Source organism: Aquarana catesbeiana, linkage group LG09 (assembly GCF_042186555.1).
Source record: "Aquarana catesbeiana isolate 2022-GZ linkage group LG09, ASM4218655v1, whole genome shotgun sequence".
Classification (NCBI taxonomy): Eukaryota; Metazoa; Chordata; class Amphibia; order Anura; family Ranidae; genus Aquarana; species Aquarana catesbeiana.
Genome location: NC_133332.1, coordinates 160,117,300 through 160,139,871, shown reverse-complemented (window position 1 = coordinate 160,139,871; position 22,572 = coordinate 160,117,300). Strand labels below are relative to the sequence as shown.

The 22,572-nt window shown below is 42.6% G+C and overlaps 1 protein-coding gene across 5 annotated transcripts in view; it reads left to right on the top strand.

Moving 5' to 3' along the window:
- KIAA1210 (KIAA1210 ortholog) overlaps nt 1-22,572 on the top strand; it is a 292,927-nt gene that overhangs the window by 115,497 nt on the left and 154,858 nt on the right. For all 5 annotated transcript variants that reach the window (XM_073599308.1, XM_073599311.1, XM_073599306.1 and 2 more), the window contains 2 exons: nt 7,885-8,043; nt 10,060-10,125. In XM_073599308.1, the coding sequence (XP_073455409.1) occupies nt 7,885-8,043; nt 10,060-10,125 (225 nt within the window). The remainder of the gene's footprint in view (nt 1-7,884; nt 8,044-10,059; nt 10,126-22,572) is intronic.

Below are 22,572 nucleotides of genomic sequence, written 5' to 3'. Positions count from 1 at the left end.
CAGCCGCCATTGTTCTGGTGGCTGAGGAGAGCCCTCACCCACGTCGTGTGCAGTGTACAGGAAGAGGCAGCACTTCCGGGTCGGCCGCAGCATCATTTCTGGCCACAAAGCACAGGGGGCGAGGGCAGGGTCACAGGTAACTTCCAGTTCCGGGTTGGCGCAGCTGCATTTTTTGAATCTTGGAAAAGGAAAAGAAAGGTGCCTCTAAGTGCAGTATGCAAAATTTGCAAAGTCCTGAAGGAATTTGACACAAGGGTACAGGGCACAGATGGCAGTGATTAAATTAACAATCATAAATATACAAACTATTAATTCCTTCAGGACTTCATTGTATATAGCACTAACGTTAATGATCCATTTTGCGGGTGCACGGTCGTCTTGGCTGTCCTCGTAATACATCTGTCACTTCCCTTATTATGTATTCAACATCTGCCCATACTCCTTCCCTTACTCCTCCCCCTCACCATTCATAAGCCAGCTTGAGGAGTATGGGCGTAGGTCTGACGGAGATGCACATGTTCCGAAATGCGTTACCGCCCCCTTCTCTACACTGACCCCATCAGCCTTGTGTGTCACGCAGTGAATACAGGCTTCCCTGCTGCCTCCTCTTTCCAACACGCATGAGAACACTTTACAGCTGCTGGACGGCTCTACACTGCTCTCTACCACCATGCTGAGGATGGACACATGCCACAGATGAGGACTCCTGATCATGTTTTTTAACACTCAAAAATCTTGTGTGCTTTTAACCCTTTGTGCACTTTATTCAATTTTGCATACTGCACTTAGAGGCGCCTTTCTTTTCCTTTTTTTTATATCTTCAGAGTTGCTTCTCCTCTAACCAAAGTGCTGCCAGAAGTGCCACCTCATTACTATCATCCCTCTGACCAGCTACCCATCTCCACCAGAGCGCCCTTATCTCCTCTCTATTTTTGAATCTTGGAACTGACCTTCTTTCAGCCTTGCGATCGCAGTGCGCTCTGCAATGGAGGATGCAGTGGATAAGGGGGCAAGCCAAGGCGCCAGCAAGGCCAAGGTGAGGGACTGTGTTCCTTTTTTTTTTACTGTGGGCCATTTTCTCCTATGGGTATTAACCCCCCCCCCCCCCCAGTTTGAGTTCTCCCTGGTGCTTTTATAGTGCAGTGGCTAGTGGGTTAGTTCTGCTTCTGCCTAGCATAAGGGACTCCACAAGGTGTGGTGGTGGCTTGCTTGGGCACAGGGAAGTGAGAGGTTCTTCTTTCCTGGTGCACGCGGGTGTTTGTTTTACCTATGCTGTACGGGAGCATTTCAGTGTGGTCCTTTTTTTCTTTTTGTCCAGGCAAAAAGCTCTGTTCAACCAGTCAAGAGAAGGTGCCCTGTCTGGAAAGAAAAATTAAGCGAAGCTTAGACAAAATCTTTGTGCAGATTGTATTGCAGATTTAGTCAGGGAGGAGTCTCCATCCATTTGTGCCGATCTGGTTTCATCCATTAAGGATGAGCTCTGCGCAAGCTTTCAGGTCAAACCTGAGAGAAGAGCCAGGTCCCTCAGGGGAGCCTAGGGTCTGCCACCATCTTTAGAATCCCAAGGGGTTTCTCTGATACAGGCGGGAGGTCCAGTCTCCCAGGATACTTCCCAAGAACCTGCTTCCCTTGCTCCAGATGGATCAGATTCAGAAGAGGAGGAAAATGAAGCAGATGCCACCTCTAAATACAAATTGTCACTAAAAGAGGTAGGAGGACTCTTGAAAGTAATCTACACTACCTTTTTGGATAGATGAGTAAAAGGAGCTCTCACTGCACGACCGCATGTATGCTGGGCTGGGAGACTCAAAAGGCCTTACTTTTCCAGTACATTCGATAATCAGACATGATTAAAAAAGAATGGCTGGAACCAGAAGAAGCCATTTTTTTTTCTCTGGCCCAAAAGAGAAGATTCCCGTTTTAGGAAAATCCTGACTCTATCTGGAACAAGGCTCCAAAACTGGATTCTGCTTTTTCACAGGACTCAAACAACTGACCTTGCCTTTGAAGATATAAGCACGCTAAAGGAGCCCATGGATAAAATGATGGACCTACTTCTTAAAAGGGCCTGGCAATTGGTGATGAACAATCTGTAGCCGTCAATGGCAACAACATGTGTTGCCAGGAATTTAGAGCATTGGTTTAACCAGCTGAAGGCCCACGTTACTGCAGATTCCCCAAAACAAAAGATTTTGGACTCCTTTTACAACCTTATCTGCAGCAGTGTCGTATATTGCAGATGCCTTGGCAGAGTCCATACGCATGCCGGCTAGATCCGCATCATTAACAAACTCTGCTAGGAGGGCTTTATGGCTAAAAACCCGGCCCCGGGACACAGCATCAAAAAACAGGCTGTGTACCATTCCCTTTGCAGGGGATTTGCTGTTTGGTTCAGATCTAGAATCCATTCTTGACTGAACGATTTAAATCGTTTCCGGTCAAGAAGCAGGTGCAAACCCGTAAGCGTGGTTTTTTTTTTTTTTTTTTCGGCCTCAGAAAGGACAGCAGGAAGGTAAAACTAAGGGAAAAGGGAAACCATGGTCTTTTCAGAAGCCCAAAGGTAGGAGTGGAGTGCTCTTCAATCCTCCTGCGACTTCCGGAAAGTCGCAGTGACTCCTTCCTCCCATTTGGAAGTCTCCAGGAGTTTCTGCCGCAGCGGAGAGGCATTACACCAAACCAATTTATTCTAAACCTGCTCTCCCAGGGATATGTGATCAAATTCACGGAAGAACCTCCAAAAAAATTCTTGGTGACAAACACACCAAGGGATCCAGCCAAGGCTCTCGCCATGAAGTCCCTAATCCAGGAACTGAGATCCCAGAGAGTGATTGTTACGGTCCCTACAAGGAAGTTCTTCCAAGGGCTCTACTTGCACGTATTCTTCGTTCAGAAACACTCGGGAAAGTTCTGGGTTATCCTAAATCTCAAGATGCTAAATCGGTAGAATACAGAAGATTTCGGATGGATTCAATTTTTTTTCAGTCAAAAACCACCTGAACCAAGGGTGCTATGTGGCATCAATAGGCCTACAGGATGCCTACCTCCACATACCTATTGCTGCCAGGTCCCAAAAATATCTAAGGTTGGCACTGAAAGTAGAAAAAAAAGTGGCACACTTGCATTTCAGAGCACTCCCATTTGGCCTGTCATCGTCCCAAGAGTGTTCAGAAAGGTAATGGCCTAAGCATTGGCACCTTTGCGTCTAGAAGGCATCTCCATCATTCCTTACCTGGACGAACTGTTTTTTGCTCCAACCAGAGAAAAGCTTCAGCAAAACTTGATCAGAGCTCATGGCCACCTAGAGTCCATAGGTTGGATCTTAAACCTCCAGAAGTCGAATTGGGTTTCCCTCACAGGAGGTGTTATTCTTAGGGTACCGAACCAACTCAGTGGAGCAAAAGATCTTTCTTCCAGAAGAAAAGGAGAAAATGCTGGTGGAAGGAGTGTCATTGTTGCAGTCCAATCAACTCCTGTCCATCAGGAAGGTCATGTCAGCATTGAGAACCCTAACCTCTTCCATACCTGCAATTCAGTGGGCAAGACTTCAATTCAGACCCCTGCAAGGTTTCTTGTTAAGTCTGGGATCACCAGCAAGATCTGCTGGATTCGCTAGTGAGGATCCCCACCTCGGTGAAAAAGTCTTTGGTGTTGGAAGAACCACACAAGGTTTTCATCAGGTCTATTATGGTCCTTCCCAGTCCAGTTAAGGTTAACAATGGATGCCAGATCCAGGGGCTCATATGAGTGGTCAATGGGCTCAAGGTTCATGATCCACAAGAGAAGCAGTAAGATCCTCGAATTGGAGGGAACTAAAAGCAATAGAAATGGCTTTGCTGATGTTTGCCAGAGAAGTGTGGGGACTTCATATACAGGTCCTGTCAGACAACGCCTACATAAACGGATAGGGGGGCACCAGAAGCAGAGCTCTTTAGTGACTAGCAGGAAGTATTGTAAGATGGGCAGAGCTCCATATTCTATCCTTGTCTGCGGTCCATCTAAAAGGGACTCTAAACAGGGTAGTGGACTTCCTCAGCAGAAACCAGGTGTACGAGGCAGAGTGCCGATTTGAACCCGGAAGTCTTCCAAATGATCGTGAAGAAATGGGGGCAGCCAAAAGTGGATCTCTTCACGACTCAGGAAAATGCACAGGTGTCTTTTTTTTTTTTTTTTTTTTTTTTTTTTTTCTCCCTGAACAGGGGAGAACCGAGAACAGAACCGAGCCATCCCTGGGGTTAGATGCTCTGGGGCACAGTTGGAATTTTCACCACCTGTTACGCTTTTCCCCCTTTTCATCTTATCCCTCGGGTCATATGGAAAATCCAAGAGGATATGACAGTAATCCTCATCACTCCCTTTTGGCTTAAGAGGGCTTGGTTTTCATCCCTTCTCCAGATGCAACGCGAACCGTATTGGCACCTTCTGTTGAGACAAGATCTGTTGATACAAAGTCCCTTACTTCACCAGGAAGTAGCAAAGCTAAAGCTCACAGCTTGACTTCTGAAGAGCAGCTCCTAAGGAAGAAGGGGTTTTCGGATGGATTGGTTGCTACCCTCCTATCTAGCAGAAAAGGTGTTACCAGAGCAATTTATTCCAAAGTTTGGAAAGTTTTCAACTCCTGGTGCACTGCATCTAGCAGATCCTTAAAATATATTTCTTCTATTTTCGAATTCCTGCAAGAAGGCGCGGATAAGGGCTTGGCAGTCAGTACCCATAAAGCTCAAGTTGCTGCGCTGGGGGTGTTTTTGGAAAAATCAATCTCATCAGAACCTAGTGATCAGGTTCTTCAAGGCCCTCACCCGGTCCAGACCGGTAGTGATCAGAAGCTGTCCAAAATGGGACTTATCGGTTGGCTGTTCTACAGGCCCTGACCAGGGAACCATTTGAACCTATTAATTTAGCCTCCCTGAGACTGATTACTTTAAAAACTGTTTTTGTTTGTCGCTATAACGACAGCTCAAAGAATTGGTGAGCTTCAAGCCTTGTCAATCAGCGAGCCATTTTTTTTTTCGATCTTCTCAGACCAAATCGTTCTGAAGACAGATCCTAATTTCTTACCGAAGGTCGCTTTGGTCCAAAATCGAACTCTGGAGATACTTCCTACGTTTTGCTCTTATTCATCGGGAAAGAAGGAAGAGGAATTTAATTCCTTGGATGTTAAAAGAGCAGTCTTAAGTTACCTGGAAGCCACTAAGGACTTTAGGCGTTCAGACGCATTATTTGTTCCATATGCTGGTAGTAAGAAAGGTAGACAAGCTATCAGATGAACCATTGCCAGATGGTGGAGAATGGCGATCAGAGGTCTATTCCCTTTCAGGCCAGGAGAGTCCAGTTGGTATTCGGGCTCATTCTACAAGAGCTTTGGTGGCGAGTTGAGCAGAAAGAGCTGGTGCCACCCCCGGACAGATTTGTAAGGCAGCTACATGGACGAATCTGATGACCTTTGCCTGTCATTATAGGTTAGACCTCCTGATGGCTGGGGACCAGGCTTTCAGAAGGAAAGTCTTGCAGGATGTTGTCCCACCCTAAATGGGGTAAGTCTTGATTATCCTTTCTGGTGCTGCCCTGAAAGACGTTTTGGGAAAATTCAAGTTAGACTTACCGGTAACTTGTTTTCCAATAGTCTTTCAGGACAGCAATAACCTTCCCTTTTTTTTTTTTTTTGTTGCTGTAATACTATGATAGAACTGTTGCTTGTGTTTCAGCTGGGGCTGGAGGTTCTCTACAAACAACTGAAGGAAGCTGCGTGGAGGCCTCCTGTTAAAGCTTGGAATGATGAGGTGTTTCCTGTTGGAAGAGCCATGATCTCTCGGGTGCTGTCCTGAAAGACTATTGGAAAAGTCGCATCAAGTTACCGGTAAGTCTAACTTGAATTTTTTTTTCTGGTGTAAATTGGTATAATTGAGCTGAAAGTGGTTCTAAAGTCAAAAGGCCTCCTTTCCTTCCAAGGTGGTCTTTCCTTTCTACCTGAAGCAAAACATTGTTCTTTCCTTCTGCTATCCTGGGAAATTTCTTTCCACTGTCTGTGATACACACTGTGAGTCTACCTCTTGGCTACAGCATCTTTTAGACCAGTGTTTCTCAACTCCAGTCCTCAAGGCGCCCCAACAGGTCATGTTCTCAGGCTCCCCATTATTTTGCACAGGTGATTTGATCAGTTTCACTGCCTTAGTAATTACCACAGCCATTTCATCTGAGGGAAATTCTGAAAACATGACCTGTTGGGGCGCCTTGAGGACTGGAGTTGAGAAACACTGTTTTAGACTACCAGATTCTTTTTGACCTTCCCAAAGGTCCCTGTAGGAGATAACCAGCCTATCATTCATTACCATGTATATAAAAATTCATCTGAGCGGTTTAAAGATTTTGGTTTCACCCTCCCCTGCAAAAGGCACACTCAACCGGATCTGTTCATGGGATTTTCATAATTGGGCAACGGTTTCCCTACTGCTTTGTTTGCCACTGTGCGAACATCAGATAGTTTTTTGTTTTTGAGCTGTCAGGTTTTTTTTTTTTTTTTTTTGTTTTTTTCATTCAGCCCTGTTGGGGTGAGCGAAATAAATCTACTAGTGTGTACTAGGCTTAAGGCTGGGTACACATGGGCCGAATATCGGCTGGTTCAACAGGAACTGGATGACGTTCGGTCAGTATGTGCAGCTGTCTCTCTGACAGAAGCCAGTTAATCGACCGATATATTATTTTTTTTTGTCGAAGAGACCTGCTGGAAAACCAGCATCCGATCAGCGCTCACATCCATTGCCATTTTTTGTTTTAAATCTCTTGTTTGGTGGGACAGAACCCAATGTAGACTACTTAGTATTTAAATATAGTGGCATCATTTCCTGGTTTTTATATCTTGCATCTGTCCCTGTAACATAATCCGCAGTTGGTTGCAAGCCACTTTATGGATTGTAGCCTGGAACTGTGGCACTTATAAAACTAGATGTTTGTTTTTCCTTATAAATTTTTTTTTTTTTTTTTTTTTTTTTTTTTTTATGTATAAATGAAACAAAAATTGAACATCTTTAAGATACATTTGTTAATATTTTGTTATAGGAAACTGACACACCTTGATACCCAGTATTTCCATTTAATTTCAGTCGAAGGGGTCAGTTCCCCAGGGGAAATAAACACAAATACTGTTTTTTTGTGTTTTTGCTTTTTGAATTGTAAATTGCAAACCCCATTGAGTGGCCTTCTAGTCTCTAGCAATAAAAATTTGACAGACTCCATATCTTTCCAGCTATGTCAAGAAAAAAAGAAAATTCCATTACCTGGAGATGGACTTTTCTGATGTTGAGTTGGCAAAGATACAGGAGTCTTATATTGGCTATGTGTAGAAAGCATTTCAAAAGTCTCCTTAAGCAAACAATAAAGTGTGTTGACTTTTATATTCATCTTCATGAAGATTTGGTTATTTAAAAAAAAAAAATCGCCCAGCTTCTATTGGCACAAAAGCCTGTCTCCCGATCTGATCCTCTGCTTACTAGACGTAGGCAAATTTTGTCATATGCAGCTGAAATGTGCCATAATGTCTGTGCGGGGCCTTTGACCTGTTAATATGTCGACCTCTGGGCTTCGATGTCCAGGTTTTATACATGAATGTTATTCAAAACTCTTTCATATAAACCAATTTGTAATTTACTGTTCCTTTTAACCTTTAATGATTTATGGTACTTCCAAAGTATAATAGTGTCTGTTGCTCCTATTGAGAAATAATGGACATTGCTAAATAAGTAATTACTACTTTCATCAAGAGCACGAGTCAGTTGTATACAAAATATCTGGTCTTTTGTGTGGCTGCCACCAAGGTGAAAGAGGTATATGCAGTGGATCGGCTCAGCTTGGCATTCTGTGGACTAAATTGTGCCCTGTACTGTTTGGCAGCTGCAGCTACAGCAAAACATCCGTATAGGCTCTCCACCGCAGGGTATCCTTCACAAGAAACTTGAGGATTCTGGGGCACTTTCAGAGGATGACGGGTTACCAAGGAGTCCTCCAGAGATAACTTCCTTGCATGAGATTCTGGCACTGTCATCTGGCAAAGTAAGTTTGTTTTTTTTAATTTTTTTTATATATTTTAAAGTCCAATATTGCATGTGTTTTTGTGTTCTGTGGAGTGTAATACTGTAGGGTTCTGACCGAAACAATAGAAACTTTCAAATAACACTGTGGGTTTACCGTATTTGTGATTTTGTTGTGGTGTTTGTTCTAAACAAGAAAAACAAAAAACAGATTAAATCTGGTAATGTGACCCTATAAGTTAGACATCAAAAATTCTGGACAGCCGCACTCCAAAAATATTTGCCTTTATTCAATAAGGTGTCTTCCAAAATACAGGTCACAGCAAAGTGGAACAAAGCTTACGCGTTTCGCACTACAAGGAGTGCTTAGTCATAGCTTCAGCTATATAGTCAGCTATGACTAAGCACTCCTTGTAAGCTTTATAAAAAATAAAGGCAAATATTTTTGATGTCTAACTGCCATAGCATTGCCAGCACCTGGACTTCTAGACTGAAGGAGATGCCTTTTACCTTGATCTAACCCACCTGGAGCGGTGATACTCTCTCTCTAATGTGACGCTATAACCCTCTTTGATGAATGCAGTATGTAGAGGTCCATTTTATGTAAGCCAATTTTTTTTCTTTAGTTTGGATAGCGTGGTGAGGGTTGGATCCCCTGTAATGATTCTCTTTTTTTTTTTAATACCAAAACATGAGGTGATCGTAAATGATCCAATGGGGGCACCTGTTCCAGTGCCAACTGTCTCACTTTGATTATATCTCCTATAATTTCTTGCTGCATTTCCAGGACAAAGTGAAGGGAAACCTCAGCAGCAGGACACAGGCAGCACAAAAGAACAAGATAGGGATTTTAAGCCTTCCCTACGCTAGCTAAAACAAAAACCAAAAAAAGATTTTAGGTATACTTTAACAGAAAGACAGAACCATGCTATGAAAATGGGTCATTGTCCCATCTGGACCAACGCAATCACACCAGTTAGGAACCAGTTCTTTCCTCCAGCCTCTGCCGTTGACATTCTCACAACAGAGCAAAGAGCGGGAGGCACAGCAGCACTGGATGAAGAGAGGAAGCAAAAGCTGCTCGAGTTAACTGGTAGGTGATTGGTTCCTAGGACAGCCCTGCGTCTTGGCAAGCAATCACCAGCTTGTTGAAAGATAAGTTAAATTTTTTGAAAAAAATAAATGCACATTTTTGCAGGTAAAAATATGTGCATTTGTGTTTTTTTTTTTTTTTTTTTTGTTTTGTTTATTTTAAGACTGTAAATGTGAAATGAGTTGGAAAGGCAGAAGGTTTTTTCTTTACTGCATTATGATAAAAAAACCTTCTGTGTGTAGCAGCCTCCCCAGCACCCCCTAATTACTTACCTATCCGGGACTCTCCTCCTGATTGGCTGAGACACAGCAGCGGTGCCATTGGCTCCCGAGGCTGTCGATTAGTCAGCTAGCCAATCAGAAGAGAGGGGGCGGGGCTGGGTCTCAGTGACTGAATGGACACACGGAGCTGTGATTTGACTCGGGTGCCCCCATAGCAAGCTGCTGACAGTGGGGGCACTCAACAGGAGGGAGGGGCCAGGGGCAGTAAAGAGGGACCCAAGAAGAGGAGGATCCAGACTGCTCTGTGCAAAACCAACTGCACAGAGGAGGCAAGTAGAACAGGTTTGTTTTATTTTTTTAAACGAGAATAAACCATGTTATTGAGAAGGTGGAAGGAGGGTTGATGTAAAGGGGAGGGGTGGGGCCGAGGACACTACTGGGCAGGAGGTTGAGGACTGGGGGAAACTGATGTGGACTGGGAGATTGTGATATGCATGGGGGACTGAGGATACTAATGTAAGAATGGGATTATAATAGAGGAGAGGGGCTGTGATGTGAAGGTTCCGAGTCATAGCCCAAACATGCGATTCAGACCTCCTGTTGGGAGAAAATTTTACTGATTGGACCTCCAGGAATTTTAACTCCATACCCTTGGTCAATTGTATCTGTGGTGTGCTTATTTATTTTTTGTACTTGACTCATTAATGTTCATTTTTTTCCTCAGACTCCTGGCATTGCACAAAGACGCAGCTCTTTAAGTTTAGGAGGAACAGACAGTGAAGACGAACCGGTAATTCCATTTTATGTTCAATCCAGTAATTTTGCTTATGTATTTTTAAATGTACAATATGGCTATTGCATATTGGCTTTTAACTTGATGCCATGATCCCTTGGTTTCAGAACCCAATGCCAAGTATCCTAGTAGCTAATACAATGTGTGTTGATTTGTGTCGTAAGATTTCTTTGTTGCCTCAGTCTATTCCTAGATGAGACATTTGTAATGAATTTGAAAGGGCTGGGGGAAGATTTTGATGTGTGTGGCGTACAGCAGACCAAGACTACTGGAGAGAAGTTTCTGTATATGTAGCCACCTAGACTATGGATGGGCACCTAAGGTCCTAGGTACTACGAACAGGCCTTTGAAACTGACAGATCATAAAGTTTACCAATATGTTCTAGTCCCTTTCAGCCTAACTATTTCTCTAACATTCTTTAGATAATGCTGTGAAACTGTTTCCTGATGGGAGTGTTTTAGACAGATATCCTGATAGTTCTCTTAACTTTATTCCAGTTTGTCTAAATGCAGGCTTATATAAAAGACATCCATTAAAATATTATGCATCTTTTTCTTCCGTGTCTATGCTTGTTTTAAAGGATAATATTGCATAAAACTTCACATTCTCTGGACCATTCTTTCTACAATAGAAATATAGATGTACCTTGTATGGAGAGTAAGGCCTGGTTCACACTGGTGCAACATGAAAGCCGTGCACCTGTCGGTACGACTTTGCCCTGCAACTTCGGTTCGACATCGATCTTTCATGCGACTTTTTTTTTTTTTTTTTTTGATCAAGAACAACGTTTATTAAGCATATAAAATATTTGAACAAACGTGTAGACAGTGCAACAGGCACTACAATTGCGAATCAATCCAAATGATATACATGTAAGCATAATATGAATCAGTAGGGGAGCTTGCTTAATACTTTTTGCCAGGTGATGTAGTTTTACAAGGGTAATGGGAGAAAGTGCTGAGGAGCCTGAATAGAAATAATAAGATCGCCACAGAGATGTATGTCTAGGCCTCCGCATTACAAGTGGAGGAATCATCCAACCATCGGTCCCAGACTTTATGGTATTTATCAGGGCAGCCCCTGTGTATATAAAGTAGTTTTTTGTACTGGAGGGTGTTATTAACCGCTCTGATCCATTGTTGTAGTGTGTGGGGGGGGGGGATCCTCTCATCCACTTCTTGGCTATCTGTAATCTGGTGAGGAACAATGTTTCCTGTAGAAATATATTGAGGTACTTCTCACCCTCAGAAAGTGAGAAGAGGCCCAGTATACACTGGCTGGGCATAGGGACAGCGGGGAGCCCATACGGTCATGGAGGAACCGGACCACCTGGGTCCAGAATGCCTGTACAGACGGGCAGGTCCAAAGCAAGTGGTAGGAAGCGTCAGGGTGGTTACAGTTGGGGCATTTAGGGTCATGTCCTGGTCTGTATTTGGATATGCGGTAGGGCGTTGGGTACGATCTGTGGAGAATATATAGGTGGGTGAGGCGGTCATCCCAGTCCTTCAACACCGCACCCAGGTCAGACTCCCATCTGGTTTTCAATTGGTTAGTGGTGGCAGTAGCCATAGGTGTTAGGAGATACATGTAAATGTAAGAAATTAGTTTTTTTGGATCCCTACCCAGTACAATGTCCACCAGCAGTGGGACTTCGAGGGCTGGGAAGGAGCCCGCGAACTGTGTGTTGAGCGCGTGTCGGAGTTAGAGGTAGCGAAAAAACATGTGGTTGGGTAGTGCAATGTTATCTTTAAGGTTCTAGAAGGTTTTAACCATTCCATTGGCCACAACATGCGAGAGGTATATAATGCCTTTGTTTATCTACATTACATGGTCAGGGATTGAGGTCAGCTCGGGCATGTGTGGGTTGTCCCAAAGGGGTGTGTGAGTGAGGGGAGGGTGCTTCTCCGAGAGACATGGCCAGCTGCCAGACTTTACAATGATGGAATAGCATGTGTTTTTTGTCCCCAATTGGGAATGAGCCGCAGGGGCTGCAAAACAATCTGAAATGGATGAGCCAGTGGGCCAGGGGCTTGTGAGCAGACCAGGATGGAGTAGCTCTCCCTGTCGGTGTAGTTGAGATGAAAAAAGTGGGAGAGTTGGGATGCTAAATAATAAAGGGAAAGGTCAGGAAGTGCGGCGCCACCCAGGCCAGTCAGGCATTTCAGGGCTCGCCACGACCGTTTATGGCGCGAAGAACCCCAAACGAAGGTGTTGAGGATAGATTCCACGGACTTAAAGATGTGTGGGGGTGGGTACAGTGGGGCATGCCAAAAAACATATAGAAGCTTGGGGAGGAGAATCATTTTGACCAGATTTATTCGGCCTATAACCCCAAGAGGGAGACAGGACCATATTTGCATTTTGGTTTTCAGGACCGCATACAGAGGCTCGATATTAAGAGTGATGTAATCAAGTAGGGATCTGGAGATGTGGATGCCCAGGTACTTAATACTACTAGCTCTGTCCAAGGGGAGTGCAGCCTGATCAGCAGTGGGGGAGCCCAGATCCAATGGGAGGATTTGAGATTTGGACCAGTTTATTTGAAGCCCAGAGAAAGACCCAAAGGTTGTGATGGTTTGGAGAGCTGCTTGTAGGGAGGGACCGGCATCAGCTAGGTAAAGGAGCATGTCATCTGCGTATAGGCTAATTACCTCTGTCAATTGGCGGCAGCGGAGGCCCCTGATACCCGGGTGTTCCCTGAGGGCAGTAGCCAAAGGTTCGACAGCTAGGGCGTATAGCAAAGGTGAGATAGGGCAGCCCTGACACGTACTGCGGGAACGGCGTGGAGATTCTACCGTTTACCCGAATACGTGCCGTGGGGGCTTGGTAAAGCAGCTGAAGCCATTTAATGTATTTTGGGCCAAATTCGAATCTATGGAGGCATTCCCACAGGTATCTCCACTCCACAGAATCGAACGCCTTAGCGGCGTCCAGACTGACCACCACCCTAGAGCCTACATCTGTATGTTGGGATTGGAGATTCATATGGAGTCGTCTGAGGTTAAAGGCGGTATTTTTCCCTGGCATGAACCCGGTCTGATCAGGGTGTATTAAACTGGAAATTACTTTAAGGAGTAGGGCAAGTATTTTGGCTAGTATTTTTATGTCCAGTTGGAGCAGAGAGATGGGCCTATAGGATTCAGGGAATAGTGGGTCCTTGCCTGGTTTGGGTATGAGAACAATAAGGGCTTCATTCATAGATGACGGGAGTGTGTTTGTGTCGAAAATGTGAGTGTAGAGTTTGCTGAGTTTTAGGTTGAGGGTTTCGCCGAATTGCTTGTAAAGCTCGAGCGGGAGCTTCCATGCGACTTTTTAATGAACGGGATATGACTTTGAGAAAATTAAAAACGGCAAAAATGGCGTGGGCTCCCCGCAATTTTTTTTTGGGGGGTGCCCACGACTTTTTTTTGCATGGGGTTCCCCTTAATCCATGCGAGACTCGAAGGGCCTGGTTTTGGGGGGACCCCCGTCTTATTTTTTTTTTATTTTTTTTTTTATTTTTTTTTTTTTCAATAAACTTTGTATTGCTAACATTGGCTCTGAGCACATGTCAGATCAGTTAAGATGCGGATCTAATGCCCATTAAATTCAATGGGCTGAATTTGGACCCAAGTCTGACCAAAGAAGTAGAGCAGGAACCTTTTCAAAAGTTGGACCGACACAAGTCAGACCAGTTAAGACTGCTCTCATAGTGAAACATCGATTTTTACATGTCATGTGACTTGTGCTCTCAAAGTCGGAGTGATTGTTGCACCAGTGTGAATGTAATGTTTTACATTCTGCCTAGCCAACCCACAGCCAGGCAGTGCCTCACCAATTTCAGAAACCATCTTTTGAATACGGTGTGACCAGGAGCCACTGCTCATGCAGCATTACAGGCCTGTTGATTCCTGGAATTTAAAAAGGTATACGTAGAGGTAAACTTTTTATTTGAGTTTTTGATAAGTTTATTGCTGTCTGTGTCTCCACTGGGCAGCTTTACCCCTCCACTTGTCCAAATGATTCATTGTCGCCAAGACAGAAAGCAAGGAGAAATTCTAAAATTTGACCACGGTCTCGTGACAACGCTCTAAGATGGAGTTTTCAGTGCACCCCCTAACCCACCCAGCACTGTAAGGTTTAAATACTCATTTATTCTACTAGTATTATCCTTTCTCTCTGTGGGCAGGCTCTCTGCAACATCTTACTATTAACCCTGCATATTACACGAAGAGGGGAGTTTGACTGGGACCTAAAGTGCCTTAGAGAGGACACTTCATTGGACCAGATGCAAGGATGGAGGGAGTCTTTGGAAGCCAGGAATAAGTTATTACACCTTATCCCTGCACCACAGGAATTGATGAGCATTGAATCCTTGTAGTGCAGGGGGCCCCACTGCAAGGGTAGATTTTGTTTAATTTAGTGTCTGCTTAACTTTTAAAAATTTGAAGTACTTTGTTCTTTTGTGCTTTTATAGAAATGTCCAGCCAGCTCACCTGAACATATGCATGTTTCGGTCCCTCCATCCTAGTGCCTGAACAGTATGCTCTGGTTAGGTATATGGACAACTAGAAGCCAAAATAATCAGAAAGGCTTTTTGGAGTAAAATCACAAATTTATTGAGTCCAGGTAAAATGCAATTTTTACAATTGATACAAAGCTGTGCATGTTGTGCCAAAACATATTATCGTTAAATAGCACCGCTTTGTTGCATTGGTTCTAATATGTTTGAGCTATATTCAGTGAAGTTATTATTTTACTTCATGGAAGCATTGTCAATTGTTTTGGTTTCTCCTTGTGTTCTAATTAGACACCCTCGAGTTCTGATTCAGCCCTTAAAATGAGAAGTGGAGTAATCAATAGCAACTAACCAGAATTCACTCTGCTAAAGCTATACCAGTACAAAATGGATTCTAAAGGTTTACTGTGGGTAACTGTAATTTTACAAATGGTACTAAAGGCTCAGAACTTTTCTCTTTTGAATGGGTGAGGAAAGTGTAAAAGTAGCACAGAACCTGTAAGGTTATCTTATTGGTAGTGTTATCGTAAAGTATTGATGCTAATATAAGTAATCTGGTTCCTGAACAGGTAGCTTCCACACTCCAGAAGATCTCCATGGTCTCCTTGGCTTGTGGAGCAAAGTAACAAAAGTGTAAATAGAAGCACTGCACCACTGCTAAACGGTCCAGGTCCAGATGTGATTTTTTTTTTTTTTATTTTTCCAATAAAAATTAGGGGGACAATCCAAAGAGTATTCACACTTCAGGGTCAAAAAACAAGCACAGTTGATTTGGCATCTGGAAAAACTATCGCTAAAGGTTCGGTTGACTTCTTTAGTCTAGCCATATTGTTTTCAATCTTATGCTTTGATCAAGGGGGCGTTTTGGACCCCCAAAACACGTTGGATTTTTGTTAATTGCCCTTTTGAATAGGGGCAACTGTCAGTCCAGCACACATAATACAAGTACTAGACAGCACTATTTACTTGACTAGCTCTTTACCAGGGATGTGGAACATGTGGTCAGGATTTCAAGTGAACCCTAAGGTCAGTTATTGGGTCCTTTACTGTAACAATGGCAAATGCTACTTTTCTTTGAATGGCAAACTTCTAAATATTGTAGTCCAATTTTACAGCAGAAATTATGTCAAGGAAATGCTGAATGTGTGATTCATCAAAGATCTTACATTTCCTGATCATTTCTTGCCAAAAAAACATTTTACTTTTTAAAACAAATGCGCTGCCCTCCCCCTTGCTCAAGTTTTGACAAGGACTTCCTGTTCCACTTTATTTTCTTAAGAAAAACAATTTTTTTGAACTTTAATGTCCAAGGTCATGGCAGAAATTTGAGAAACATCTTCATGATGTTAAAGAATGTATCTATTTACCGTGTATTGAAACAGACAAAAGTAAGATATTTGGTTGTTGTAAACATATTGGGTCAGCTGCGTGGGCAGAAATGTACATTCCTGGAACATTAAATTATAATGTTTTAAACATTTAAGTGATTTTGTTATGGGGAAGTGTGACTTGTGTTTTCAAGCATGGTTTCGTAATGTACATTCTTTCGGGTCAGTTGTAGGCCAACGCCAAAGCCTTTCTTAATCATCCATACACCAGTTTATTCATTCCTTTCCTAAAGGAGTTTGAAGGCATTCGAAACTTGTTTTATTGGTTTGATAAAGCTACTAAAGCCCAACTTCAGCTAAAATCATTGAAGGGTTAGAACCTCTATTAGATTTTTATTGCTGATGGCTCATTTTCTGTGTGATCATTGGGACAGAAAATGAGATGCATATCTCCAATAGGGATACAGACAACACTCCATTACATATTTTTTCATTTTTGGTGTTCCTATTGGGATTATTTAAATCCTTGTCCTGTAGTCACTGTGGCAGAAAGCTCCTAAACAATTGATTGCAATACAAATTTGAGAGGTTCTTCCCTTACTTCTCCACTGTGTGCATCAAAGATCAACATATAAAGCAAATGGCATGCTCCCCATAATGCTACATTTTTGCATTGATCTTATTCACATACATTACCTTAGGACAGCATGAACTCTACATGCAGCCCCTCTGTATAGTAAGGATGCAAAGGTTTCTCACAATAATATTTGCAATACCCTAAATACACATGGAGCTTCATATACAATGAATGGTAGAAAGCTGTAGCACTAAAAAAGTGTTTCGTTTGCTAGACCATACAGCAGAATGTTGTTATATAGCACTTTGGCACATCCTGGTACAACTTGTAAACAACAATTACATAAAGGGGATGTGGGTTGGAGGCAGCGAATAAATGATTTAGTGACCCTGACTCCATTTCACCTGTGTTTGGTAATTGACATAAGAGGAAGGTATATAGGGTAGACAAGGGTAAGGTTCTTTTTTTGCTCCTTAAAGTGTTTCTAAACCCAGAAGCTGCATTATCACTATATCCGGTCTCCCACAGTACACAGAACATGGAAATGCAATTAGTTTAGTAAATCTAAACTGCTAAGTACCTTTTTGTTATCAGCAGTATATAGCAGTCTTGTGACTTGTATCAGTCTCTGCCTAAAGCTTGTAGGCGGGGTTTTCATTCTCCCCTGATCCTTAGGACAGTTCTGGCCCTGTGACGATGGCATGCACTCTCCCAAGAAAAAAAAAAAACTTGCTAGCAATACACACCAAACTGAGCATTTGCAGCCTGACTCCAAATGCTTTGTTCTATCATGATATGGATTGGAGTCAGTTAAAGAAGAGGAGAGAAAGAGGCCATATCAAACAGCCTTTATACACAATGCAGAGGATTAACCCCTTAGGTTCCCCTGTGAGTATAACAAGCATGCTTTGCTGCATATACAGACTGATTTTACTGTTGTGGGTTTAGTAACACTTTAAGAAATTAATTTTTGGAAATGTGGAGGGATTACATTTTGAAGTGAACTTGGAACTAAAAATAAAACATAAATTGTAAGTGCTGTATGTAACAGCAGACCGAATTGGTACAACTGTAGAAATAGTGCAGCGCTGGACTTATGACAAAAATATATGTGAGTGATAATAAATCAGTTATTCAATCCATTAATCAAATGGTAAACCACGGTAAATAATTTCCAATCATTGATAGGAGATCAACAACAATTGGGTGCTCAAAAATATTAAGTGTTGAAAAAAACAAATCAATAAAATAAAGTCCAAAATTGTGATGTGTTGAAATTCAATACAAGGTCCGAGATCAGTTTTCCACCGTGTAGTGCTGCCCACCACCTAATGGTAAAAAATGGAGGCTTACCGGAAAGCCTGTGTAAGGGCGGTCACAGGCTTTCTGGTAAGCCTCCATTTGAGCACCCAGTTGTCGATCTCCTATCAATGATTGGAAATTATTTACTGTGGTTTACTATTTGGTTAATGGATTGCATAACAGATTTATTATCACTCACATATATTTTTGTCATAAGTCCAGCGCTGCACTTTCTATTTCTACATTTGTTCTTTGTGCTCTCATATCGGGGTTATAGTGGACAGCAACAGGACCTCTTTCACAATTTTGATTTTTTTTCACGCACTTGGCGCAATTCTTTCTTTTATTTTGTGAATTGGTACAACGCATAAGAGCCACGGGGCTCACAGGTGAGCCGTCTCCAACGGCATGATCTCCTTACTGCAGGGTGCTCGCCCAGTCGCAGCTGAAGGGATAATGAAAGGAAAATCTAGATGGCTACACACCAAACTGAGATCCAAATGCCTTTATTCGCATAAAACAATGAACAGGAAGAGCACTACATGTACAAGCAAGGGAGGAACAGCTTGCATGTTTCACACACAAATTGTGCTTTATCAAAGCTTTGATAAAGCACAATTCATGTTAACACGCAAGCCGTTCCTCCCTTGCTTGTGCATGTAGTGTTCTTCAAGGTTTTATGCGAATAAAGGCATTTGGATCTCCGTTTAGTGTGCAGCCATCCAGACTTCCCTTTCATTATTTTTTTTTATTTCAATCCTTTTTTTATTGAGGGAAAAAAAGTTTACAAATAGGTTTAGGGTAATACACATTCCATTTGTCCTTGTTTAAGCATTGTTTGTCATAACAATTTCCGTTCATATAGGATGTCAACCTATATAGCACAAGGAATATACAATTTGTGTGTGGTAACTAATTCAGCTTGTTCGGTCGCACGCGATCTCTTTATGGTCGCCTCAACCGGACTTGCTATATATTACCATATACATTTCCCTTTTGATCTCGTGTCCATTTAAATGTGATAGAGGAGTTCCATGGTTGTGTAAATGATTTAAAAGAATTTTTAGTAATGTAGCGGGACACATTTTTGATGTTATGTTATATCTTATCTGGCACCATCTAGCGGGCAAAATATAAAAGGACTGGATCTTTATTTCTTTTTCTAGTCAAGTTGACATGGAAATATTCTTTTTGTTTACATTTGAACATTACCTTGACCTACCCACAATGCTCATTGACTCCCACAAACCTTAGGGAACAGAACTGCATTATGGGGAGACTATAAAAAGACTGAGAGCGGCCATCTTGGGTCTCTTGGACACGCATGGCCAGCCTGGGAGGATCTGTGTGAGGTCTCCAGCACAGCATGGCCTACCTCCACGGAAGAGCGATCCGAGTAGCAGTACTGGGACACACCAGAGAGTTGGACTGACGGCAGGGCAAGACTGGGAAGGAGCCAGAGGAGTCTGTCGGAGTCGTCTGGGAGTTCCGGAGCGTCCTGAACTGTGGAGCGGAGCAGCGCAGCCGTGCCGGCCGGAGACAGAACCCTGTACATCAGAGCGGAGTCTTTTGACAACACTGTCCTGGTTGGGTGAGAGGGCTGTTGCCCACAAGTTTCTTGATGCACTTTCATACATCCGTCTACATGAGGCAGAGTTGCTGGGACCCATAGTCCCACAAGCAAAGTCAAGAGAATTTAGTACTGAGTCCCTGGCATCAAAGTCAGTTATAGTGCTGCTGCATCAGAACCTTACTTTCAGTTTTCACTCTACTTTGATCAGGAGTCATTAACCCTTTGGATTACAAATCTACCTTGTCTGTATTGCTAGCAGAAGAAAAGGACTATTTAGTAAAACACATGGCCTTGTGTCCATTTAATGTATTGGGATAATGTGATATTGAATAAGGGAGCTCTCAAATTGTTGTACTACACTTTACCAAGTTAATCTTTGATTCAGTGTACTAATAAAGCGCACAGGAAATCGGATAGTGCTCACAGTGAGACAAATTCACTCTGACGGTTATCCTATTTACTTTGGTACACCACTCATATATTATTACAGACATTTTATACCTGTATTGTATCTTTGTAATATAAAGTTCAGTTGACTGTCAGACTGTGTCTGACAGTACAACCATTGTAGTTTAAACCTTTTAAAACAATTACAGTAAATAAGGTTATTATTCAAGTATAACTGTGTGAGTGTTGTTTTCCCTCTTAATCACCAGCCAAGAGGAGGGTAGGGTAACTACAGACAGTTGTAGTGTACACACTATCACACCACAGCTGTGTCAGGGGGACTGAGGTATTCAAAGGGGGGAAAAAAGCAGAGTACAGGCCCAAATAAATCAGCAGCTCCTTCGGGGGTCTGTGCTACAGTAACAACTTTTAAAAGTAAAATGGAGAAACTAAGGAGAAAATAGAAAACAGTCGGTGTTCTATATATCTTTTGTATGTTCCCAGTGTAATCAGGTTATTATACCACTATCCGCTTTGAATACCATTCATGCCATGGTGTCCATAATTTGGACAGTATGTCATATTTCCCCATTGCTGAAGAGTATAGGACTTCATATGTGCCATGGGTGTGGATAGTTGCTATTACTTTCAATATTGATGGTACCTCTGTATCTTTCCAGTGCCTGAGAATTGTTAATCTAGTGGCTAGCATAATATGAGATATTACAGTTCTGTGGGAAGGTGGTATGAAATCTAGTTCTAGCGAAAGTTATGGCCATTTCTGGTGTAAGAGTATGGTTTACCTGTGTAATGTTGCTCATGATGTTTTCGGTCTGGGACCATAGTTTTTTTTTTTTTTTTTTAAGCTTGGGGCAGCTCCATAAAATGTTTTCAAGTACCAGATCCATCACACAGCCTCCAACAGTTTGGTGAGGCGTTGTGGTATGTCTTTGAGATGCGGTTTGGAGTCAAGTACCATCTAAGAAAAAAATTTTCTTGCATTTCTCACAAATTTGTGTTTTTGGTGGAGGCGTAGATAAGTCTAAATATTTTTTCCCACTGTTTGGGCGGGTAGTCTATTCCTAGTTCTCTTTCCCATGCTATCATAGATTGGGATTTTACACAAGTGTTCTTCTCTTGAAGACCTGAGTATAAAATCGATATTCCTTTTAGATAATCTTGGGGTTTGTAGATAGTAGTGAGTTATCGTTTTTGGGTAATGTGGTGAGTATATGAGGTTTATTCTTAAGGAGTTGTTGTTTTGTATGTGCTTGTATTGTTCTGTTGCTGGGAGTTGGAACTCAGATTTTAATGCATGGAATGGTTTAATTGAGGTAGCTTCCAATATACAGCGGGGACGGAAAGTATTCAGACCCCCTTAAATTGTTCACTCTGTTATATTGCAGCCATTTGCTAAATTCATTTAAGTTAATTTTTTTCCTCATTTAATGTACACATAGCACCCCATATTGACAGAAAAACACAGAATTGTTGACATTTTTGCAGATTTATTAAAAAAGAAAAACTGAAATATCACATGGTCCTAAGTATTCAGACCCTTTTGCTCAGTATTTAGTAAAAGCACCCTTCTGCTCTAATACAGCCATGAGTCTTTTTGGGAAAGATGCAACAAGTTTTTCACACCTGGATTTGGGGATCCTCTGCCATTCCTCCTTGCAGATCCTCTCCAGTTCTGTCAGGTTGGATGGTAAACGTTGGTAGACAGCCATTTTTAGGTCTCTCCAGAGATGCTCAATTGGGTTTAAGTCAGGGCTCTAGCTGGGCCATTCAAGAACAGTCAGAGTTGTTGTGAAGCCACTCCTTCGTTATTTTAGCTGTGTGCTTAGGGCCATTGTCTTGTTGGAAGGTAAACCTTCGGCCCAGTCTGAGGTCCTGAGCACTGTGGAGAAGGTTTTCATCCAGGATATCCCTGTACTTGGCCGCATTCATCTCTCCCTCGATTGCAACCAGTCGTCCTGTCCCTGCAGCTGAAAAACACCCCCACAGCATGATGCTGCCACCACCATGCTTCACTGTTGGGACTGTATTGGACAGATGATGAGCAGTGCCTGGTTTTCTCCACACATACCGCTTAGAATTAAGGCCAAAAAGTTCTATCTTGGTCTCATTAAACCAAAGAATCTTATTTCCCACCATCTTGGAGTCCTTCAGGTGTTTTTTTAGCAAACTCCATGCGGGCTTTCAAGTGTCTTGCAAGGAGAGGCTTCCGTCGGGCAACTCTGCCCATAAAGCCCCGACTGGTGGAGGGCTGCAGTGATGGTTGACTTTCTACAACTTTCTCCCATCTCCCGACTGCATCTCTGGAGCTCAGCCACAGTGATCTTTGGGTTCTTTACCTCTCTCAGCAAGGCTCTTCTCCCCCGATAGCTCAGTTTGGCCAGACAGCCAGCTCTAGGAAGGGTTCTGTTCGTCCCAAATGTCTTCCATTTAAGGATTATGGAGGCCACTGTGCTCTTAGGAACCTTATGTGCAACAAATTTTTTTGTAACCTTGGCCAGATCTGTGCCTTGCCACAATATTGTCTGAGCTCTTCAGGCAGTTCCTTTGACCTCATGATTCTCATTTGCTCTGACATGCACTGTGAGCTGTAAGGTCTTATATAGACAGGTGTGTGGCTTTCTTAATCCAGTCCAATCAGTATAATCAAACACAGCTTGACTCAAATGAAGGTGTAGAACCATCTCAAGGATGATCAGAAGAAATGGACAGCACCTGCGTTAAATGAGTGTCACAGCAAAGGGTCTGAATACTTAGGAC